Raw genomic sequence first — 23,639 nt, 5'->3', positions numbered from 1 at the left:
TTTTTTTTTTTAGGTGAAGCTGAATTAAACTTTTTTTAAGGAAATACTTCTTGTAATAAGAAATTTCTGTATTGCAATGTCCGAAATTGAATGTTTTCCGACGAGCTGCAGCGGATCTCTATTTTCGATGCTCCTATTTAAAAAATTGTACTGGATGCAAATTTTTAAAATAAACTGTTTAGTTATGACATTATACAAGGTATTCAATAGGCTACAAGCATTTCTTTTTTTTTCTCCTTTTTTGGGGAATCAACGAGGGAATCAAAAGAAAACACATGTTGCACTCTTGGGTGGCCGATCAGAATGAGGACACAGGTTTTCTTGCTCGCTCGTGGGTCCCACCACAACGTAGAAATAGCACAGAAATTAGATAAACGTGTCAATAAAAGTGAAAATTTTAATCCCAGAACCACGATGACTACGATTTCTTGATCACGTATGAAAACGAAACCTCGTCAACGACACGATTAATTATTCTGGTTTTTTAAACGTTTTGGAACATCGAAGGTGAATAAATTTTTCTCTTCAAATATTCGAACTACGTATCTACAAGGTGGTTAGTAATATAATTTCTAACTGGTTATCTGTCAGAGTTCAGTTTTAGTAGATATACCTATTAACGCGATGACGGATAAAATGGGCACGATGCTTGAGTGTTTACATCGTGCGTTGGAAAATAAAAATTTGGGCTCAGTAAATACTGATACTGGAGCAAAATTCTGTTGTATGGGGATTGAACCCTCGACCTCCTGCAAGGCAGTCCGGCGCCCTACAAGCAGGCAGTGGTGTAACGACTATCGCATTAACAAAAAAATTAAAAAGTAGGATGTTTATGTCATTGTGCTATATTCGGGATTAGAGAAAAAGAAAACCTAAAAGATCTTGTATGAGGCTCAGTCTTTACTTGGCGTATAAATAGTGAAAAAGCATAGCTACAAAATAGAATCATGGATCACGAAATAAACAATGATACACGATCTTCTGTTTCGAATTTGATTAGCTCATATTCAGCTTCTTCAATACTGCTAGTGTTACCAAGTGCACCATTTTGTTAAACACTTTTGGGGCAAATCACATTTTCATAGGAGTTAAGGTGAGTACAGAATAAGTTAATAGCGACTTAATGCAGTGAATGAGATAAACGGATATTGACTAAAGATACAAATAGAAATAATTTACAACATGAGGCAAAAGAATGAAAGAAATACCGAGCTTGTTTACTCGCCACGAACGCAGGATCGAATCTTAGACCATCGGATTTTACGATCTGAAGCTCTCACATATAACTATAGATTTCTCGTTAATGAGCCATGACATGCAATGGATACATAAAGGATCATCCTGCATACTGCTTTGATCATCAATGTCGAAAGTTTCATGTCTTCAAATACATAAGGATAGAAAGGAAATTTCAAGCTCTTTCGTGACAAAGGAAAAAGTCATTTTTAACCGACGACCGAGAATAAAAAACCCTATCTGTCAGATCAGGTTAAACGACAGATTAAATATCAATGCTGAGCTTATTTATCTTCTCATGAGGGGTCTATGACGCTGCAGCATTTCTGATTCCAGTATCATGTAGGTCACTTGTCTGTACGAACTGTTATACAATTATTTATGGTCTCGCCTACTGCATCCAAACTCAGCAAAGAATTCTGGAGCTCAAAGAGACAGAGAACTACGGCCTCAGATTTCTCCTCCAACTTAAAGGCAACTGGTTCAGAAACAATGTATTCATAAAATTTCAGTAGGATACACTGAGGGTTTCTGTACACAAAGATACATGGAGTACACAGATTTAACAAATTTTGAATATCTCCCTCGGATATTTCTTTAAGAAGAGTATTTATGGTATTAGCTTGAATTCTTTCCAAGACGTGAAACGATTTAAATATGCTTTTCTCTAGATACAACGAGAAGTCAAGTATTTTTCTTGGAAAAGAACTTTATCGGAGTTAAATTTATTGAAAGTATTCTTGAGGTGAGGAAAGATAATGAAGAAATATGTTGCATATTATAATCGAAAGACGAGAAAATTGGAAATAAATTTACATAAAGAATACGTATTATTGATGTGATTTCTTTAGCTTTGTATCTCCCTCTGGTGATTTCACTGGACACGTACGCTTTTGACTGCACAAATATTTAGTGCAGAATTGGCGGGAGTTATTTACAAGAAAAAGGCTAACCGTTATTATTTTTAGAAACCTTATGAAGTTGTTACGGTGAGAGCGGAAAATGAAAATGTGAGAGAACTGTAACGCTAATGGGAAGATGACCAAAAACAAATGTGTATCATATTAAACGAGGGATATATCGAGTTGATCACTTGAAGAGAAATTGCATTGGTACAATATAACTCACGGTGTGAATTCCTGCTCATCGATTCATGCTTATCGATTCAGTTATGGCAGAGTGTAACATGTCCTGCTCTAAGAAGAAAGGGGGTTTTGCGGATTGCAAGTGTTTTGCACTAAAAGAAAAAGAGCTGAATTTAAATCACAGAATTAATTAATCGCCATCGAGAAACATGTAAACAAGTAATAATCATAAAAAGAATAAAAAACAAAAAAACAAGCGCAATAACTTTTTTCAAGAAGAACAGCAAGTTTGATCACGAAACTGGACATTAGATGAGGTTAGATCTTTCAAACTCGCGAATATGTTACCTTCATTTTTTCATCGAAATTATTGTAAAGCAGAACGTTATTCTCAATATTTAGAGGCATGTAGAATTAACAAATGACAAAAGAGGGATTCAGAGGATAGCAATTTAACAGATACAAATCAATTTTCATTCTGCAACCAATTAGAGCGGTAGAGCTCATGTTATTTATAATGAAAGATCGCAATCTTATTTTTCTTGCGGCTGACAACAATCAAGTTTAATTTCAGTCGAATTTTCTCAGTTTCCTGTCCTCAGATGCGGAAATGTTTCATTGATTTCTCTCATTTGACTCGTGGTTTAATAGCTTGCACGCGATACAATTTCCTAAATCCTAAAACTCCTGGAAGTGATATAACTTGTAACTTATCCCTGTAATATCAATACATTATCCAGCAAACAGGCAATGAGAATACACAAAGTTTTATCAGGTAGAATTCTTTGTCTTTTAACTAACGACAAATTTCCGTGTCTACTTAGCTTTGAAATGAAACATGTAGCAGCTAGAGGGGAGAATTAACAATTAGATCACGGGAGTTAAAGGTTTAGCTGTACGTGATGATTTTGCGGCGGAAGCGCGTGATGAGCATGTGACAAAGCTTGATAACGTGCTGTATATAATTATAGCTCTCGTCAATATCAAAACTAGCAAATATCTCTCGGAAACAAACGAAGTTTGAAACAAAGCTCGAGGTTGAAAAAAAAAAATGCACAATTCGTACGTTTCTTTTGATATTGTAACATTTCCGGTAGATGATAAGAATAACGGTAATATGGTTGTCGGTGAAATACCAGAATTTTTTCACTTTCCAAAACGTGACATCTCCACCGCACGCTGTAAATGTACCATTTATATCTTCACATCTAAAAGTATCAAGGTCATCATTAGAACCGAATTTATCAACATGACAATGTCACTTTCCATGTAGGCTTTTTTTATGGTTTTTTTTTTACCTGAAGCTGAATTCTTTTTTAAGGAAATACTTCTTGTAATAAGAAATTTTTGTATTGCACCGTCGGAAATTGAATTGGTTTTCCGCCTAGCTGAGCGTCAGTGCAGCGGATCTCTATTTTCGATGTTCCTATTTAAAAAATTGTATTTGATGCAAGTTTTCAATCAATATCTTTTAAATAAAAAGGATGATACATGTCCACTTTTGGATACGAACATATATGCTTGAATTGAATTATCTATTTGAAGGAGGAAAAGATGTCATGTACACTCGATGGTAAAATTCGTATCCACGCGCGATTATCTAATACCTACTATATGCGTTTGCATTCCTGAACAAGTGTGACGCTAAGAAGACTGTACATCGGCCAATTTCTCTCACTACATTTTAAGGACCGAAACGAAGACTTCCTCAGCAAAGGATTGAAGGATATATTACATGATAACAAAATATTGTCATGCACCATGGAATTATCAAATGAATCTGCTAGTCTTGTTGTGATTTTTGTTTGTTTTGTTTTGTTTTCATTTGGAACGAATCTGTGACTTCATGTTTTAACCAAAAATACCAGTAAAGCTTTTATTCATATGACAAAAATAAACTGTTTAGTTACGACATTATACGAGGTATTCAACAAGCTAAAAGCATTTTTTTTTCCTTTTTTGGGAATCAACGAGGGAATCAAAAGAAAACACATTTTGCATGCTTTGGTTGCCGATCAGAGCACAGGTTTTCTTGCTCGCTCGCGGGTCCCACCACAACATATAAATAGCAGAGAAATCGGGAGAACGTGTCAACAAAAGTGAAAAATTCAACACCAGAATCACGATGACTACGATTTCTTGATCACGTATGAAAACGAAACCTCGTCAACGACACGACTAATTATTCTGGTTTTTTAAACGCTTTGGAACATCAATCCACCTCCTTGCGAAACTTGACACGGTTATCGTCGACGGTGAATAAATTTTAGCCTTCAAATGTTCGGACTACGTATCTACAAGGTGGTTAGTAATATCATTTCTAACTGCTTATCTATCAGAGCTTTAGTAGATATACTTTTTCGCGCGCTGACAGAAAACATTGGCACGATGTTTGAGTGTTTACATCGTGCGCTGGAAGATAAAAACGTGGGCTCAGTAAGTGCTGATATTGGAGCAGAATTCTGTTGTGTAGGGCTTGAACACTCGACCTCCCGCAAGGCAGTCCAGCGCCCTACAACCTAAGCAGGCGGTGGTTTAACGACCATCACATCAGCAAAAAAAATTAAAAAGTAGGATGTTTAGGTCATTGTGCTGTACTCCTGATTAATGAAAATGAAAACCTAAAAGATCTTGTATGAAGCCCAGTCTCAACTTGGAGTATAAATAGTGAAACAGCATAGCTACAAAATAGAATCATGGATCACAAAATAAACAGTGATACACGATTTTCTGTTTCCAGTTCGATGAGCTCATATTAAGCTTCTTCAATACTGCTGGTGTTGCCAAGTGCATCGTTTTGTTAGACGCTTGTGGGGCAAATCACATTTTCAACAGAATAAGTTAATGGCGACCTAATTCAAGGGATGAGATAAACGAGTATTGACTAAAAATACAAATGGGAATAATTTAAGACATGAGACAAAAGAATAAAAGAAATATCGATCTTATTCACTCGTCACGAAAGCGGGATGGGAGGGGAGGGAAGGAAAACCTTAACTTTCCTCTCAAGGACTCGAATCTTAGACCATCGGATTTTACGATCTAAAGTTCACCCACATAGCTATAGATTTCTTGTTAATGAGCCATGACATTCAATGGATACATAGAGGATCATCCTGGATACTGCTTAGATCATCAATGTCGGAAGTTCCATGTCTTAAAATACATAATGAAAGATAGGACATTTTAAGCTTCTTCTTGACAAAGAGAAAAAAACATTTTTAAACGACAACCGAAAAAAAAACCTCCCTTTCAGATCAGCCGAAACGACAGATTTGTTATCAATTCTGAAATGTAGAGAAAGATACAGCGATGGAATTTACTAAATCCTTAAACTCCTAGAGGTGATATAATATCAGTACATTATCCAGCAAACAGGCAATGAGAATACTCAAAGTTTTATCAGGTAGAATTCGTTGTCTTTGAACTAACACCAAATTTCCGTATCTACTCTGAAATAAAACATGTAGCAGCTAGAGGGGAGAATTAACAATTAGATCACGGGAGTTTAAGGTTTAACTGTACGTGATGATTATGCGGCACAAGCGCGTGATGAGCATGTGACAAAGCTAGATAATGTGCTGCGTATAATTATAGCTCTCGTCAGTATCAAAACCAGCTATTATCTCTCGGAAACAAACGAAGACTGAAACAAAACTCGAGGTTAAAATAAAAAGATGCAAAAAAAAAAAAAAAACCACAATCCCTAAGTTTCTTTTGATACTGTATCAGTCGCGATATCTAGTTATAATCACGGTAATATGGTTGTCAATTCCAAAACGTGACATCTCCACCGCACGCTGTAAATTAATGTACCATTTATATCATCGCAACGCGCAGAATGCCTGGACATCATTTATTATTCCTCAGCACTGAAGCGGGAGTTTGAATGCACTCGCGCCTTGAAAAGCCCATAATTAGAGAAAAAAGGGCCGAAACTAGCTTAGCAGCCTTCATAAAACTCGGTTTTCCAATTTCCAGAATCAATGATTGAGAAACTCAAGAACGGGTTTTTGAAGAGGAAAGGCTAATCTTTAATTTAAGCTTAAAAAGAGGAAGTTTGAGAAAGTATAAGGACTATTCCTGAGCCTTTGAAAATGAAGAAAAAACGGACATTTCTAGTATGAAGACCGATTTCAAAAGCGATTTTTCAAAAACTCAAACCGGCTTCCAAAAACCCAAGAGTGGGAAATAGAAAATGGATCTTTCCTGAAACAATCCGTTTTAACTTGGAAAATTGGTGAACGACAACCACTATTCTTTGCAGTTTTAAAATTTGTAGTCGAAGTTCCTTTCGAAAAATGGATCAGTCGAGAAAGCTGAAAATCAGTGACCTCGTTCAACTCCTTAATGACCTCACAGGACATCAACCTAACCTTCCAAAAAAACCAAGGAAACCTGATCTTATTTCTAAGATAACTGCGACAGCTAATCTAAGGTCAAACTAACTTGCAACCCTGTAAAATTTTTGAAGAAACAAATAATTATTATTGAACAGCAAAGATGTTTATGAAACAAGAAATTCTTATTGTTTGACCTCAGAATATAGCAAATATGTTTATAAAATGTGAAATTATAATTGTTTGATCTCAGAATATTGGAAATATGTTTGTAAAACAAGAAATTATTGGGTTTTTGGAAGCCGGTTTGAGTTTTTGAAAAATCGCTTTTGAAATCGGCCTTCATGCTAAAAATGTCCGTTTTTTCATCATTTATCACTGCATTAGGTCGCAATTAACTTATTCTGTCCTCACCTTAACTCCTGTGAAAATGTGATTAGCCCCACAAGTGTGTAACAAAACGGTGCACTTGATAACACCAGCAGTGTTGAAGAAGCTGAATATAAGCTCATCGAGCTCGAAACAGAAAATGGTGTATCATTGTTTATTTCGTGATCCATGATTCTATTTTGGAGCTTTGCTGTTTCACTATTTATACGCCAAGTTGAGACTGGGCCTCATACAAGATCTTTTAGGTTTTCATTTTCTTTAATCCCGAGTATAGTGACATAAACATCCTACTTTTTATTTTTTTTGCTGATTTGATAGTCGTTAAACCACTGCCTGTTAAGGTAATAGGGCGCCGGACTTTAGTGCGGGAGGTCGAGGGTTGGGGCCCTACAGAATAGAATTCTGCTCCAATATCAGTTTTTACTGAGCCCACATTTTTATCTTCCAACACACGATGTAATCATTCAAAGATCGTGCCCATTATGTCCGTCATCGCACTAATAGGTATATCTACTAAAACTGAACTCTGACAGATAACCAGTTTGAAATGATACTACTAAGTACCTTGTAGATACGTAGTTCGAACATTTGAAGACAAAAATTTATCCACTGTCGACGATTACCGTGTCAAGTTTTGCGTGGAGGTGGAAGGACGTTCCAAAACGTTTAAAAAAGCAGAATAATTAGTCGTGTCGTTGACGAGGTTTCGTTTTCATAAGTGATCAAGAAATCGTAGTCATCGCGGGTTTGGGGTTAAAATTTTCACTTTTGTTGACACGTTCACCTAATTTCTCTGCTATTTATATGTTAAGGTGAGACCCGTGAGCGAGCAAGAAAACCTGTGCTCTGATCGGCTACCCAAGAGAGCAAAATGTGTTTTCTTTTGATTTCCTCGTTGACTGCCCAAAAGAGGAAAAAAAGGCTAGAAATAGAATCATGGATCACGAAATAAACGATGATACATCATTTTCTGTTTCGAGTTCGATGAGCTCATATTCAGCTTCTTCAATACTACTGGTGTTACCAAGTGTACCGTTTTGTTACACACTTGACGGGCAAATCACATTTTCACAGGAGTTAAGGGTGGGGACAGAATAAGTCATTGAGGACCCATTGCAGTGAATGAGAGAAGCTGGTATTGACTATAGATACAAATAGAAATAATTTGAGAGATGAGACAAAAGAAATACCGATTTTATTTACTCGTCACGAACGCAGGATCGAATCTTAGACCATCGGATTTTACGATCTGAAGTTCTCAGATCTAGCTATAGATTTCTCGTTAATGAGCCATGACATACAGTGTATACATAAAGGATCATCCTGCATACTGCTAAGATCATCAATGTCGAAAGTTTCATGTCTTAAAATACATAATTTGACACTCTCGACCATCAAATCTTGTTTGCCAAATTGGAGCACTATGGTATCCGTGACGTGGCTCTGCAGTGGTTTAAAAGCTACTTTCTTGCCGCCGGCAATTTGTCCAATTCAATCAAGCTTGCTCTCCAATGCAAACCATCAAGTGTGGTGTCCCTCAAGGTTCGATTTTAGGCCCTCTATTGTTCATTCTACACATAAATGACCTCCCTAATGCCTCTGAATTAACAGACCCTCTGCTCTTCGCTGATGACACCAGTATCTTTTATTCTCACTCAAACCAAAATTGCTTAGAATCCGTACTTAAAGATGAACTCCAAAATATTGGTGTCTGGCTAAAATGCAATAAGCTCTCAGTTAATATAAAGAAAACTAACTACGTAATTTTTAAGCCCAGACAAAAGAAATTCAACTCCGGCATTTCTCTCTCCTTTGGAGGTAAACCCCTACAACAATCTCACATAACTAAATTCCTTGGGGTCGATATTTATGATCATCTCACCTGGAAATACCATATCAACTATGTATGTAAACAAATCGCTAAATCAATAGGTATTATATTCAGGTCTCGCTTTTTCCTATCCTCTACAACCAAACTCACTTTGTACTACAACTTAATTTATCCTTATATCGTCTGTTGTAGCTGCGCCTGATCGTCCACATACGTATCTAACTTAAATAGAATTTATTACTTGCAAAAGCGAGCTGTGCGGGCTATCACCAACTCAGACTATCGAGCCCATTCTGCTCCTTTCTCCAAACTAGGAATTTTAGATATTTTCCAAGTCAATACATTTGAAATCGCCAAATTCTAGTTTTATTATAGAAATAACTTATTGCCTCCATTGCTTCTCAATCTTTTTGTAACGAATAGCCAAATTCACAACTATGGTACCAGAACAGCCGATAATTATCGAACGCATTTGTGCCGTACAAATCTCAAGCAATTTACAATTCTCTACCAAGGTCCTAAAATTTGGAACTCTCTTCCTGTTTCAGTCACTCGTTCGTCAAACCTTCTTAGTTTTAAGACGAAAATGCAAGATTTTTTATTTAAATAATCACTGAATTGGCCAAGCCGCACATTCGCAGCACTTTTTCTTTACTTTATTTATTAATGTAAGTGAGGTGGCTCCCCCATAAGCTCAGTGGCTTCCTGGATCTCCTCGCCCTCCAGCTATAACCGCTGTAAATAATTTTTTGCTATTGTGTAAATTAGGGAAATAAAAGATAATGATGATGATAATCATAGAAAGGAAATTTTAGGCTTTTTCGTGACAAAGGAAAAAAATCATTTTTAACCGACGACCGAAAAGAAAAACCCTATCCGTCAGATCAGGTTAAAAGACAGATTAAATATCAATGCTGACATGTAGATAAACATACCAGAACTTGAGGTAGCTTATTTATCTTCCCATGAGGGATTTACGAAGCTGTGGCATTTCTGATTCCAGTATCATGTGCGTCACTTGTCTGTACGAACTGTTACACATTTATTTATGGCCTCGCTTACTGCATCCAAACTCGGCTGACAATTCTAGAGCTCAAAGAGACAGAGAGCTACGGCCTCAGATTTCTCTTCCAACTTAAAGACAACTGGTTCAGTAAAAATTTATTCATAAAGTTCTTATAAGATGCACAGAGGGTTTCTGCACACAAAGATGCATGGGGTACACAGATTTAAAAAAAAATTGGAATATCTTCCTCGGATATTTTTTTTAAGAAGAGTACTTATGGTATTCGCTTTAATTCTTTCCAAGACGCGAAACGATATCAATATGCTTTTCTCTAGATAAAACGAGAAGTCAAGTATTTTTCTTGTAAAAGAACTTTATTGGAGTTAAATTTATTGCAAGTAATCTTTAGGTGAGGAAAGATAATGAAGAAATATGTAGCATATTATAATCGAAAGACAAGAAAATTGGAAAAAATTTACATAAAGAATACATATTATTAATGTGGTTTCTTTAGCTTTGTATCTCCCTCTAGTGATTTCACCGGACACCTACGCTTTTGACTGCAAAAATATTTAGGGCACAATTGGCGGGAGTTATTTACAAGAAAAAAGCTTACCGTTATTATTTTTAGAAACTTTTGAAGTTGTCACGGTGAGAGCGGAAAATGAAAATTTGAGAGAACTGTAACGCTGATGGGAAGATGACCAAAAACAAATGTGTATCATATTGAACGAGGGATATATTGAGTTGATCACTTGAAGAGAAATTGCATTGGTACAAGATAACTCACGGTGTAAATTCATCCTTATCGATTCAGTTATGGCAGGGTGTAACATGTCCTGCTCAGAGAAGAAAAGGGTTTTGCGGATGCGAGTGTTTTGCACTGAAAGAGAAAGAGCTGAATTTAAATCACAGAAATAATTAATCGCCATGGAGAAACATGTAAACAAATAATAATCATAAAAAGAATAAAAAAAAAACAAACAGACAAAAATACAAGCACAATACTGGGCATTAGATGAGGTTACATTTTTCAAACTCGTAAATATGTTACCTTCATTTATTCATCGAATTGTTGTAAAGCGAAATATTATTTTGATATTTTCAGGCATGTAGAATTAACAAATGACATCGTCTGGAGAATAGAAGGATTCAGAGGATAACAGTTTAACAGGTACAAATCAATTTCCATTCTGCAACTGATTAGAGCTGTAGAGTTCATGTTATTTATAATGAAAGATCGCAATCTTATTTTTCTGGCGGCTGAAAACAATCAAGTTTAATTTCAGTCGAATTTCCCGGTTTATTGTTATCAGATGTGAAGATATTTCAATGGTTTCTCTCATTTGACTGGTTTAATAGTCTGCACGCGATGCAATTTCCTGAAGCCTTAAACTCCTAGAAGTGATATAACTTGTAACTTATCCCTGTAATATCAATATATTATCCAGCAAACAGGCAATGAGAATACTCAAAGTTTTATCAGGTAGAATTCAGTCGTTATCTTTGAACTAACACCAAATTTCCGTATCTACTTTGAAATGAAACATGTAGCAGCTAGAGGGGAGAATTAACAATTAGATCACGGGAGTTAAAGGTTTAACTGTGCGTGATGATTATGCGGCAGAAGCGCGTGATGAGCATGTGACAAAGCTAGATAACGTGACGTATATAATTAGAACTCTCGTCAATATCAAAATCAGCAAATATCTCTTTGTAAGTTTGTAACAAAGCTCAAGGTTGAAAAAAAATTACACAATCCCTACGTTTCTTTTGATTTGGTAACATTTGCGTTATATAGTAATAATAACGGTAATATGGTTGTCGGTGAAATACCAGAATTTTTTCAGTTTCCAAAACGTGACATCTCCACCGCACGCTGTAAATGTACCATTTATATCTTCACATATAAATTCGTCATTACAACCGGATTTATCAACATGACAGTTTTACCTTCCATGTGGGCTGTTTTTTTTTTTTCAATTGTATTTTTTACCTGAAGCTGAATTCAGTTCTTTTTCAAAGAAAATAGTTCTTGTCATGAGAAACTGTTGTATTACAATGTCCGAAATTGAATTAATTTTTCGGCGAGCTGAATTTAGGTGCAGCGGATCTCTGTAATCGATGCTCCTATTTAAAAAATTATATTTGATTCAAATTTTCAACCAATATATTTTGAATAAAATGGATGATACATGTCGGCCTATCGATACGAATTTATCTGCTTGAATTGAATTATCTGTTTGAAGGAGTTAAAAGATGTCATGAACACTCGATGGTAAAATTCGTATCCACGCGCGGTTATCTAATACCTCATATATGCGTTTATAAAATAATTCAAATAGTACGCGCGCTCTGATTGGCCATAAAACCGTTTTACATGAGCGTATATAAACACGGTTTTCGTTCCTCTTTCATTAGTTATTTTATAAAAGAAATGTAAAATGGTTTCCGTGTTTACATAGCCTGATGATAAGCTGGAAACCACTCCGCTTCGCGTCGTGGTTTCCTACGTTTATCTCGTGTTCTCCCAACCTCCCGCGTGTTTACATCAGGCTATGTAAACACGGAAACCATTTTACATTTCTTCATTGTATTACTGGAAAAGTGTGAACTTAAAAAAGGCTGTACATCGGCCAATTTCCATCACTATGTTTTTACCCGGGACCGAGACCAAGGCTTCGTCAGCAACGGATCAAAGGATCTATCACGCGATAACTAAATATATTCATGCACCATGGAATTACCAAATGAATCTGCGAGTTTCGTTGTGATTTTTGTTTTGTTTAGGTCGAATCCGTGACCTCTTTTTTAGACAAAAATGCTGGAAAAGCTTTTATTCATAGGACAAAAATATACTGTTTAGTTACGAAGTTATACGAGGTATTCAACAGGCTACAAGCATTTCTTCATTTCCTTCTGTGGGCAATCAAAGTGGGAAATTGCATTCTTGGGTAGCCGATCAGAGCACAGCTTTCCTGCTCGCTCACGGGTCCCACCTTAACGTATAAATAGCAGAGGAATTGGGAAGACGTGTCAACAAAAGTGAAAATTTTAACCCCAGAGCCACGATGACTAAGATTTCTTGATCACGTATGAAACCTAAACCCCGTCAACGACACGATTAATTATTCTGGTCTTTTAAACGCTTTGGAACATCAATCCACCTCCTCGCAAAACTTGACACGATAATCGTCGACGGTGAATGAATTTTTGTCTTCAAATGTTCGAACTACGTATCTACAAGGGAGTTGGTAGTATCATTTCTAAGTGGTTATCTGTCAGAGTTCGGTTTTAGTAGATATACCTTTACGCGCGATGGCGGACTAAATGGGCACATTGTTTGCTTGTTTACACCGTGCGCTGGAAGATAAAATTGTGAGCTCAGTAAATGCTGATATTGGAGCAGAAGCTTGTTCTGTATGGCAAGACCACCTCAGCAGCTTCAGGGAAATTTCCCATCCGCTATAATATTGCAAAAGATTCTCTTTTGATCAGCAATTTGTTGAAAAATAATTTTTCAGTTTCATTTCGCTTTCAGTCTACTTCCTCCGCCAAATGCTCATGGCCTGGCAGTGAATTCACTCGATGGCTTACCAGATTAAGCTATGCAGGAGTCTGTGTGTTGCGCTTGGCTTTCAATTTGCTGTGGATGAAGTTTCTTGATAGCAAGAGTTTTGTCGAAAAGGACACTTTCCAGTGCCATCTTCCTCAGTCCCTCAAAATAACCTCGTATTCAGCGCCTTTTCTGAATTCGATATGAAAAAATCGAGTACTTCCCCAACATAATTTGGAGAGGGACCCGCTCTAAATTTAGTATCTAAATTTTCTGGTTCCTTCAAAAAATAATCAATGAAGGAGTTTATTGACCAGAACTTATAATTCTGTTAGTGAAAAAAAAGACTGTGTCCAGCAATTTTTCGATAGCTTTGAGGGACATTTTACACATGCACTTTGTAGGAGAACAGGGTCGATAAACGTGTTTCTTCATGCAATAGGCTCGCGGGATGTTGTTAGAATTCGTGACGGTAACGCAAGCCCTCAAAGGTGTTTCGGTTTAGTTTGTTGCATAATTTTTGATCCATGCTTATCCATGCCTACCGGGTATAACTGGATTGTTATATTGCAACTCACGCTTTTTGACAAGGGACAGCCTTGAACGACGTTTCAATAGATGAGACTACGAAAACAAACTAGCAAACAGACAATTGAAAAAACAAACATGACACAACCCGCAGAACTTGACTGTCACGCAATCACAATAGCGTGACGGAGGAAACTTTGAGATTCTCATTCATCCTCTATGATTAAGTATAAAATGTTTTCCCTGGGTTACTTTCATCTGAGTCTCCTCTTTTGATTTTAATCGATTCAATTTTATTTCTAGCTATGGCAGAAAGCAACCTCCCAACAACGGGAGAAGAACTGGAGGTGAAAAATGAGTTTCCAGCCACAGGTGAGAAAAAGCAACAGGGAAAGACTTTGTTGTGGTGATTTTGTACTGTTTGTTAATTAAGTATATCTTAATTCTGGTGCACAATTTTTTGGATCAATTAGACCCGAAGGTTTTTAAGGAATCCACTAAATACGCCAGTATTAGAACGCTAGTTGTAATTGCACATAGTTGTGATCACTAGCAAAGTTGAAATATCTTCTCGGTAATTTCAGCGACAGAAGAAAGTCAAGTTACGTCAAGTGACGCTGAACTGGATGTATATAATGACCCTTTAAGAGGTGAGAAAACCATGTGAAATAAGATTGTTTAAAAGACGCCCCAGTAAATTTTTTGTCACATTTACATCAAAATTTGCATATGTTCTGTGAATAAGTCTTTGAAACAGCAAAGGATTGTTTCTTCAAATTCTAACTCTTTTATCAGTAAAATGAAAAACCAAAGGAAAAAACAATTTATTGCTCGATCCGATCAGGTAAAAGCATAGACATCATTAATTATTCTAAGCAATAAAGCGACAAATTTGAAGGCGACTTAGCTTTGAAGAGCCCTAAGTTAAAGAATGGTCCAAAATTGGCCTACTAGGCTTCGTAAAATTCAGTATTCTGAGTTTTAGAAGTGCTTATTTGTAAATCAACGCACAATGTTTTGGAGATTAACTATTTATCTAAAATTTACACCTAAAATGAACGATATTTGCGCGGAAAAAGTATTATCCTTTTTGCACTTGAAATTATTCTAAATTTTGTCATTTTTTGTATAAAAGTCATTTTCGGTAAGAGGGAGCTGTTGGTAGCCGTAGACCTGTCAAAGTCGAGTTTTGAAAAATTTGCAAACGTGTAACTTTTTGAGGCCGCCAAAAGGAAAGTATTTGCGCTAACACCTTCCTGTCCTTTACTTTTCAATACATGTTTGGCAGAAATTTTACGCAATTTGAGAATTCTACAGAGAAAGATGAGGCATTTTGTCTCGGCCGTATGGCCTGTTTCAGTCTTATAAATATTTCACGCCTCTTTAAACAGTTATGTCAATACCAGGCCCACGCTGCAAGCCACCAGCCAACAAAATGTAGAACCCCTGACTTTTATAACAGGCAAAATGGCACTTCGTGGGAAAGTGGTGCTTTCCCAATCAAAAAACAGCAAAAACAAAAAACACGTTTTCTGGCGCTCTTTTCTGAAGGATGGGCAAACCACGAACTCTTGTCACTCTCAGCACGATGTTTCTTTTGTTATCAGAACGTTAAAAACAGGCTTTGCTTTGCTTTATGCATTTTTTCTCAGTAACTTATGGGATTTTATATTCTAACTTGATATTTTGGAACGTGTAACGTAGGTGTAAAAGAAGGAACTTTGGAAACCCTCTCGACTTAAGTGTAAACCGAACAGACTTGATCTGGTTATAACCGAAGCTACAGCTAAAACTCCAAATAGCTTGCATATTTTAAAGCAAACAAATTGCACAGACAAACTCTCCTGCAGGGCGATTGTAAAAGAAATTGAGTTAAAATAGGATCTCCTGGTGAAACTTGTAGTATTTTGGAAAACGTAAGCCAGGTGTAAAAGGGGTTTGTGAAAGCCTTTCGACCTAAATGTAAACCGATAAACTTGAAATTGTAATAGCCAAGCTACAGCCCAGACTCTCGACAGCTTGCACACAAACAAAATGTACAGATATTAAACTATTCTGATCTTTTGTTTTTCGTAGCTCTACGCTCCTTTAACCTAAAAGTTCGTTTGGAAGTATAAAGTTGTAGTATGAAGTCGTATCACTCATTACTATATCATTAACACCAAAACTGTGTGCTCTCAGGGATAGCGAAAGTATGTCTCGAGGAAGGTAACAAAGAATACAGACAAGGAGAAGCTAATAACGCGATAAACTCCTACACGGAAGGACTTCAAGTGAACTGCAAAGATATGCGGCTTAACGCCAAGCTTTATAGCAACAGGGCAACAGCTCATTTCCGTTTAGGTAAGAATTTCACATGTAAACATATAAATCTGTCGTGCAGCGTTACAAGATAACGGAATACACAATCTGCATCAAGAAAAGAAAAAAATTGAGCAACTGCTGAAAAGTAGCGTAAAAACGGCATAAATCACCCTGTAGCGGATGAAAATTAAGCAAAGAAATGATCCTCGTTACATTTTAAGCAATTGTAATTTTTAAGGCTTCTTTGTTGCAATTGCGTGTGATTACCTCTTCTTTAAACCTTCTTTCCGGAATCTCATAGCCAACTACGTGGAATGTCTCAATGATGCAACAGTTGCTGTTCAATTGGAACCCACTTTAATCAAGGCTATTAAGAAAGGTGGGTTTTTCAGACATAAGCCATCAACATTCTATTCTTTGATTTCGTCAAAAGAGGATTGTGCGGTTTGTGGCAGGTAACTGTACTCCAAGTGTCAATTGTATCTGGTGTGTCAATGTCTGTGATGTGGGTAAAATGCACAAGAAAATGTCAAAAAACTCTCAAATACCGCTGCCTGGTTAGTTCACAATGTAGAGCGCTGGAGGTCGAGGGTTCAAGCCCTAGACTGGACCATCACCCTGAGTCTTAAAATATCTGAGAACAATGTGCTGCCGTCTAAGCTGTGACATCTGCAAATGGTTTGATATTCTTGTCCCGGATATGGGTGGAAACCCGTAAGCCCCGTTTCCTGCATCTTCTCGGTCACTCTTAGCAGGGGACTTTACAAAGCCCGGGCAGGAGGTGCCTGAAAAATTCCCTTTCAAAAGTTAACTGCTCAATGCAGTCTGCCCGAAAACTTCCCGAAAAGTGCTGAAAAGCGCTAAAGTGCATATTAAAGTGAAGAATGCGCGAGATAAATTCATCGTTATCATCATCAATTGAAGCTTAATTGGTAGCCGCTTTGCATTAGCTCCTTATTGTTCATTTTCAGTTCTTCCAAAAGTTCAAATTTCCTTCATTATCACAATTTTTGTTCTCAGCTAAATGGGAAATTAAGTCTATTTTATCGATACGTTTATACCTTAACAGTAATAAATTACCTCGCACCACCAGTTATTCTCACCTTTTCAGGAGCTAGAGCTTGTGTCGAACTTTGCTGGTATAAAGAAGCAAGGAGCTGGTTGCATATGGGATTGACCGTATCCTTTGACGAATGTTTAAAACGTGATACGAGATGCAATGCGAATAATATTTCAAGAGAAATCAACACGTTCCAGGCAGATTCTTCTACACATAATGCAAGCAATGTTCTCTTATACTGCACTGAGCAGTTTAAAGAGGCTAAAATATTATTAACGAGTTCTTTCGATTCTTCCACGAAACTTTACTTAAAAGAAGAGGCCATATTAACTCATTCCCAGAGTTTCTGCTGAATGCCCCTCATTTTTGTCTTGAGACGAGCATCACCATGACCATCGAACTTAAACTAATAAATGCGCTTCAGAGCTAGTTAACACTCTCGAATAACTTGAAATCAAATCTCTTCAAGAAATCCACGCTCGAATTTTCATTCGAATTTTAAAGTTTCTCCAATACTCTCATTATTATTAAAACAAACATTTCCATTGCATTTTCGCAAATCCACCCATGATTTAGCTATCCTTGACACATTTTAAGATTGAAAACAACAACAAACGTCTGCTCCAATTATTAAAGAAATCGAATGCTGTACTAAAAGTCAAAGCAAACACTTATGCCAGTCTCGGATGTACTTACCATAATGTTGGGCAGTTCAAAACAGCCATTAAGTACCATCAACAATGTCTAGAAATTGCTAAAGAAGTGGGAGAGAAGGCCGGAGAGGGAATCAGTTATGGCAATCTCGGCAACGCTTATCAATGTCTAGGAGAGTTTAAAACAGCGATTAAGTACCATCAACGTCATCTAGAAATTGCTAAAGAAGTGGGAGACAGGGCCGGAGAGGGAAGAGGTTATGGCAATCTCGGCAACGCTTATCACAGTCTAGGAGAGTTCAAAATAGCCGTTAAGTACCATCAACAATTTCTAGAAATTGCTAAAGAAGTGGGAGACAAGGCCGGAGAGGGAAGAAGTTATGGCAATCTCGGCAACGCTTATGACAGTCTAGGAGAGTTCAAAACAGCCATCAAGTACCATCAACGTCGTCTAGAAATTGCTAAAGAAGTGGGAGACAAGGCCGGAGAGGGAGGAGGTTATGGCAATCTCGGCAACGCTTATCACAGTCTAGGAGAGTTCAAAACAGCCGTTAAGTACCATCAACGTCATCTAGAAATTGCTAAAGAGGTGGGATACAAGGCCGGAGAGGGAGGAGGTTATGGCAATCTCGGCAACGCTTATCACAGTCTAGGAGAGTTCAAAACAGCCATCAAGTACCATCAACAATGTCTAGAAATTGCTAAAGAAGTGGGAGACAAGGCCGGAGAGGGAAGAAGTTATGGCAATCTCGGCAACACTTATGACAGTCTAGGAGAGTTCAAAACAGCCATCAAGTACCATCAACAATGTCTAGAAATTGCTAAAGAAGTGGGAGACAAGGCCGGAGAGGGAATCAGTTATGGCAATCTCGGAAACGCTTATCGATGTCTAGGAGAGTTCAAAACAGCCATCAAGTACCATCAACGTCGTCTAGAAATTGCTAAAGAAGTGGGAGACAGGGCCGGAGAGGGAAGAGGTTATAGCAATCTCGGCAACGCTTATCGCAGTCTAGGAGAGTTCAAAATAGCCGTTAAGTACCATCAACAATCTCTAGAAATTGCTAAAGAAGTGGGAGACAAGGCCGGAGAGGGAATCAGTTATGGCAATCTCGGCAACGCTTATCAATGTCTAGGAGAGTTCAAAACAGCCATCAAGTACCATCAACGTGATCTAGAAATTGCTAAAGAAGTGGGAGACAGGGCCGGAGAGGGAACAGGTTATGGCAATCTCGGCAACGCTTATGGCAGTCTAGGAGAGTTCAAAACAGCCATCAAGTACTATCAACAATGTCTAGAAATTGCTAAAGAAGTGGGAGACAAGGCCAGAGAGGGAGGAAGTTATGGCAATCTCGGCAACGCTTATGACAGTCTAGGAGAGTTCAAAACAGCCATCAAGTACCATCAACGTCATCTAGAAATTGCTAAAGAAGTGGGAGACAAGGCCGGAGAGGGAGGAAGTTATAGCAATCTCGGCAACGCTTATCACAGTCTAGGAGAGTTCAAAATAGCCGTTAAGTACCATCAACAATGTCTAGAAATTGCTAAAGAAGTGGGAGACAAGGCCGGAGAGGGAATCAGTTATGGCAATCTCGGCAACGCTTATGACAGTCTAGGAGAGTTCAAAACAGCCATCAAGTACCATCAACGTCGTCTAGAAATTGCTAAAGAAGTGGGAGACAAGGCCGGAGAGGGAGGAAGTTACGGCAATTTCGGCAACGCTTATCGCAGTCTAGGAGAGTTCAAAATAGCCGTTAAGTACCATCAACAATGTCTAGAAATTGCTAAAGAAGTGGGAGACAAGGCCGGAGAGGGAAGAAGTTATGGCAATCTCGGCAACGCTTATTACAGTCTAGGAGAGTTCAAAACAGCCATCAAGTACCATCAACGTCATCTAGAAATTGCTAAAGAAGTGGGAGACAAGGCCGGAGAGGGAGCAAGTTATGGCAATCTCGGCATCGCTTTTTGCAGTCTAGGAGAGTTCAAAACAGCCATCAAGTACCATCAACGTCGTCTAGAAATTGCTAAAGAAGTGGGAGACAAGGCCGGAGAGGGAGCAAGTTATGGCAATCTCGGCAACGCTTATGGCAGTCTACGAAAGTTTAAAACAGCCATGGAGTACCATCAACGTCATCTAGAAATTGCTAAAGAAGTAGGAGATAAGGCCGGAGAGGGAAGAAGTTATGGCAACTTCGGCAACGCTTACCAAGGTCTACGACAGTTCAAAACAGCAATGGAGTACCATCAACGTCATCTAGAAATTGCTAAAGAAGTGGGAGACAAGGCCGGAGAGGGAGCAAGTTATGGCAATCTCGGCAACGCTTATGGCAGTCTAGGAAAGTTTAAAACAGCCATTGAGTACCATCAACGTCATCTTGAAATTGCTAAAGAAGCGGGAAATAAGACCGGAGAAGCGTGCTCACTCTATTCTCTTGGAAACAGTTTTGAGTGCCAAGGAAATCTTATGGTGGCCTTTGACTGTTATTACTCAAGTGTAGAATTGTATGATGATATCAGGGCCAGTCTTCAACTCAACGATCAGTGGAAGATTTCTTTTCGTAATACGTACCAAGGTGCATACAAAGGTTTGTGGCGTATAAATCTCAATCGAGGTCAAGCTGTAAAGGCTCTTCTTGCCGCAGAGAGAGGAAGTGCTCAAGCTCTGAGAGATCTCATGGACACAAAATATTCGCCTGGAGCTTCTTTAACGCACAGCGCACCCCGCATTTCTCTGAGATGTGTTCAATTGAGCACAGTTTTCATAGCTATCAATGGGCCATGCGTTTACTTCTGGGTTTGCCTTAGTGAAGATAACATCCAGATGAGACAGGTACACGTCAACGACTATAGGTTTGAGCATGAATTGAGATGTTTCATCCAGCTACTGAACAAATCTGCTCTTAAGGAGATCGGTGCAAGAGATACTGTTGCCATCGAAAATCCTCTGCTTGATTCGCCGACAGAAGAAGAAATGGCCAATGGTGTGATCCAAGTTGATGTGAGGCACTCCCAATCAAGTGCTTTAAATAAGCTGCATGACATCTTCGTTTCTCCTATTGCTGACCTGATCAAAGGCAACGACGAGATCACATTCGTTCCTGAGGGGCCATTTTGCCTCGTACCTTATGCAGCATTGCAGGAATCGAACTCATCATATTTAAGTGATTCTTTCAGAATTCGTGTGCTTCCCTCTCTGACGACGTTGCAACTAATTCATGATTGTCCAGCTGACTTTCACGTGAAGACTGGTGCATTGCTTGTCGGTGACCCGTGTTTCAAACATATCATCTATCAGGGAGGACTTTTAGTGCAACTTCCAGGAGCAAGGAAAGAAGTGGAGATGATCGGCCGTGTCCTTAATGTTTGCCCCCTCACTGGAGAAATGGCAACAAAACATGAAGTGTTAAAACGAATATCATCAGTGGCCTTAGTTCACATAGCAGCGCACGGTAAAATGGAAACTGGTGAAGTTATCCTGGCACCAAACACCACAAGACAAAACCCTCATCCGCAAGAGAAAGACTATCTACTGACGATGAAAGATGTCATAGAAGCTGGGTTGCGAGCACGTCTGGTTGTACTTAGCTGCTGTCACACTGCTCGTGGGGAGGTCATGGCTGAGGGTGTGGTCGGCATGGCGCGTGCACTTTTGGGTGCCGGTGCTAGATCTGTTGTGGTAACCTTGTGGGCGATTGGCGACGAGGTGACCCTGGAGTTCATGAGTTTCTTCTACGATGCACTTTCCAAAGGCAAGAAGGCAAGTGAAGCTCTCAATCAGGCCATGAAGTGTATGAGAGAAATTGAAAAGTTCAAGGAGGTGATTTACTGGGCACCATTTGTACTCATTGGTGATGACGTCAACCTGGATTTCAAGGATATTAGAAGCCGAACCGAGTAAATATTCTGTTTATACATTCTATTCGATACAAAGTTACCTTAAATCATAATTATGGCTTATGTATGAGCAGTGACACTTGCGTGTTATTTTCCTTTCAGTTGGCTTACGAATTTAGTTTTTGCTCCTGCAAATTGAGATGCAGTACAATCAAGTGGACACGTTTACGATGATAACATTCTTGTTAGGAAACATAATAGGAGTAAAAAAGCAAATTTCTTTTAAAACAATGCTGTTGTGCAGTGTATCGTTTCCGCATGTGCTAGGAAATATTTCATGGAAACTCAACCATCCTCCCTAAACTTAGCTTTTTTCATTTTTCAGTTAAGGCAGTGAGCATTGGAATCCCAGGGTGTTTTCTTTCGAGTCTTCTTTTCAAAACAAGAAGAACCAAAAGACGGCCAAATTCAAGTTTAACAAGAGACCGGATTTCCTTTGATTCAAAAGTTGACTTTTTGCTTGTCTGAACTGCTCTTTAGAGCTTAATCTTTGATGTTCTGCTGAAACTACTGTTTTTTTTCCATGTGATGTCTTGAAATTATCATGACCAGTTATGTAAAAAGTTAATTTTTAATCTAAGTATTACTTACTAGGCCGAGTTTGGCTTTCCACTTACGTAGAAGTTGAAACGCCTTGAAAACGTTTTCCACAGTTTTTTTTAGACTTTTTCTCAATCGGTTTCTTGCTCATGGGTGATGTAAAGCTGTTATAGCCATGTGCATGTGTGGATAATTTCTATGGAAATTGGAGAATAACTAGTTGTCCGATTGCTCGATTATCTTAGTTTATATCAGATGGAAATTGTGATTATCTTTTCGAGGATTTGTACCCAGCCATTGGTACTTAAAGTTAGTTTCTGCCGATCAGAATTTGGTTTATCTGGACTTAAAATGACAGATTTTGGCCGTAATGGCCAGGATTTAGTCTTGGTATCAGTTAATTTTCTGAGATTTCTCCTTTAAGTGGCGATCTCTCTAAGAGCGTCCAGGGCATTTCGCATCGGAACAAAGTTTTCCCTCAAACTTTGCCCAATAATCTATCTTTGGAGGAAAGTGCGCGTTATTATCGCCGGTTACACCTAATAAAATCCTGTAGTTTGGTTCTGGAATGTTCATACAGGTTGAATAGCATAAGCTGTCAGAACTCAAATATGAAATAACAGAGGCTAATTTCTTAAAAAAGAGATTACCATTAAAAGGTTGACTGAACGCTAATCAAATTAGGATATTCGATACGTTGTTGTTGAAGTCTTTCGACACGAGATAGTGAAAATTTGTCAAATTTTGGCCTTTTAAAATGTTAAGAGTATCAATCAGTGTGGTATAAAAGCTCTGTCCTACTATATTTTCAACTTAAAATGGTTAAAATCTAAGATTTATTGAGCTACTTCTATAAAACGGTCGGAGAACTAATTTGCATAATTGGGTGTCACGGTAGCAAAATCGCTAAACGTTTGAAGTCACCACGGCGAAGAAAATTAATAAGTGCAAGATGTTCTTATATTTTTCTGCTGCCAAACATCTTATTAGAAGAAATCAAGCGGAGTTTTCAATGGTCTGGTCTGGACTTGAGCAATATCAACCAAGAAAGAAAGAGTACTTTTGACCAATTTCAGAAATCTGTCGAACGAGTGTTTTTAAGTAAATTATGACGAACCTCTGAAGAAGCGAATATCAAAATTGAAATGCTGTTTTTAAACCTTACATATCACAAAGCTTAAGAACACAAAGATGCATGCGGTGTGATACGAGGACCAGG

General features: G+C 38.1%; 1 protein-coding gene and 1 pseudogene across 2 annotated transcripts in view; one reads left to right on the top strand and one right to left on the bottom strand.

Annotated features, from left to right (window-relative positions):
- Nucleotides 1-23,639, bottom strand: part of LOC149051612 (uncharacterized) — a 418,635-nt pseudogene that overhangs the window by 115,436 nt on the left and 279,560 nt on the right. The gene's annotated exons all lie outside the window — the stretch shown is intronic.
- LOC149051638 (uncharacterized) lies at nucleotides 15,440-21,884 on the top strand. The gene is made up of 4 exons (XM_089199927.1): nucleotides 15,440-15,449; nucleotides 16,154-16,315; nucleotides 16,578-16,645; nucleotides 17,934-21,884. The coding sequence occupies exons 1-4, from the start codon at nucleotides 15,440-15,442 to the stop codon at nucleotides 21,882-21,884; spliced, it is 4,191 nt and encodes a 1,396-aa protein (XP_089056053.1).

Source organism: Pocillopora damicornis, chromosome 1 (genome assembly GCF_964200805.1).
Source record: "Pocillopora damicornis chromosome 1, jaPocDami1.2, whole genome shotgun sequence".
Taxonomy (NCBI): Eukaryota; Metazoa; Cnidaria; class Anthozoa; order Scleractinia; family Pocilloporidae; genus Pocillopora; species Pocillopora damicornis.
Note: the sequence above shows the minus strand (reverse complement) of the source record. Positions and strands in the feature narration are given on the sequence as shown.

Excerpts from the sequence above, each read along its gene's own strand:
- LOC149051638 (XM_089199927.1), top strand. Across the intron at positions 16,316-16,577 it reads AACAGCTCATTTCCGTTTAG|CCAACTACGTGGAATGTCTC; the intron begins GTAAGAATTTCA and ends GGAATCTCATAG. Across the intron at positions 16,646-17,933 it reads AACCCACTTTAATCAAGGCT|ATTGAAAACAACAACAAACG; the intron begins ATTAAGAAAGGT and ends ACACATTTTAAG.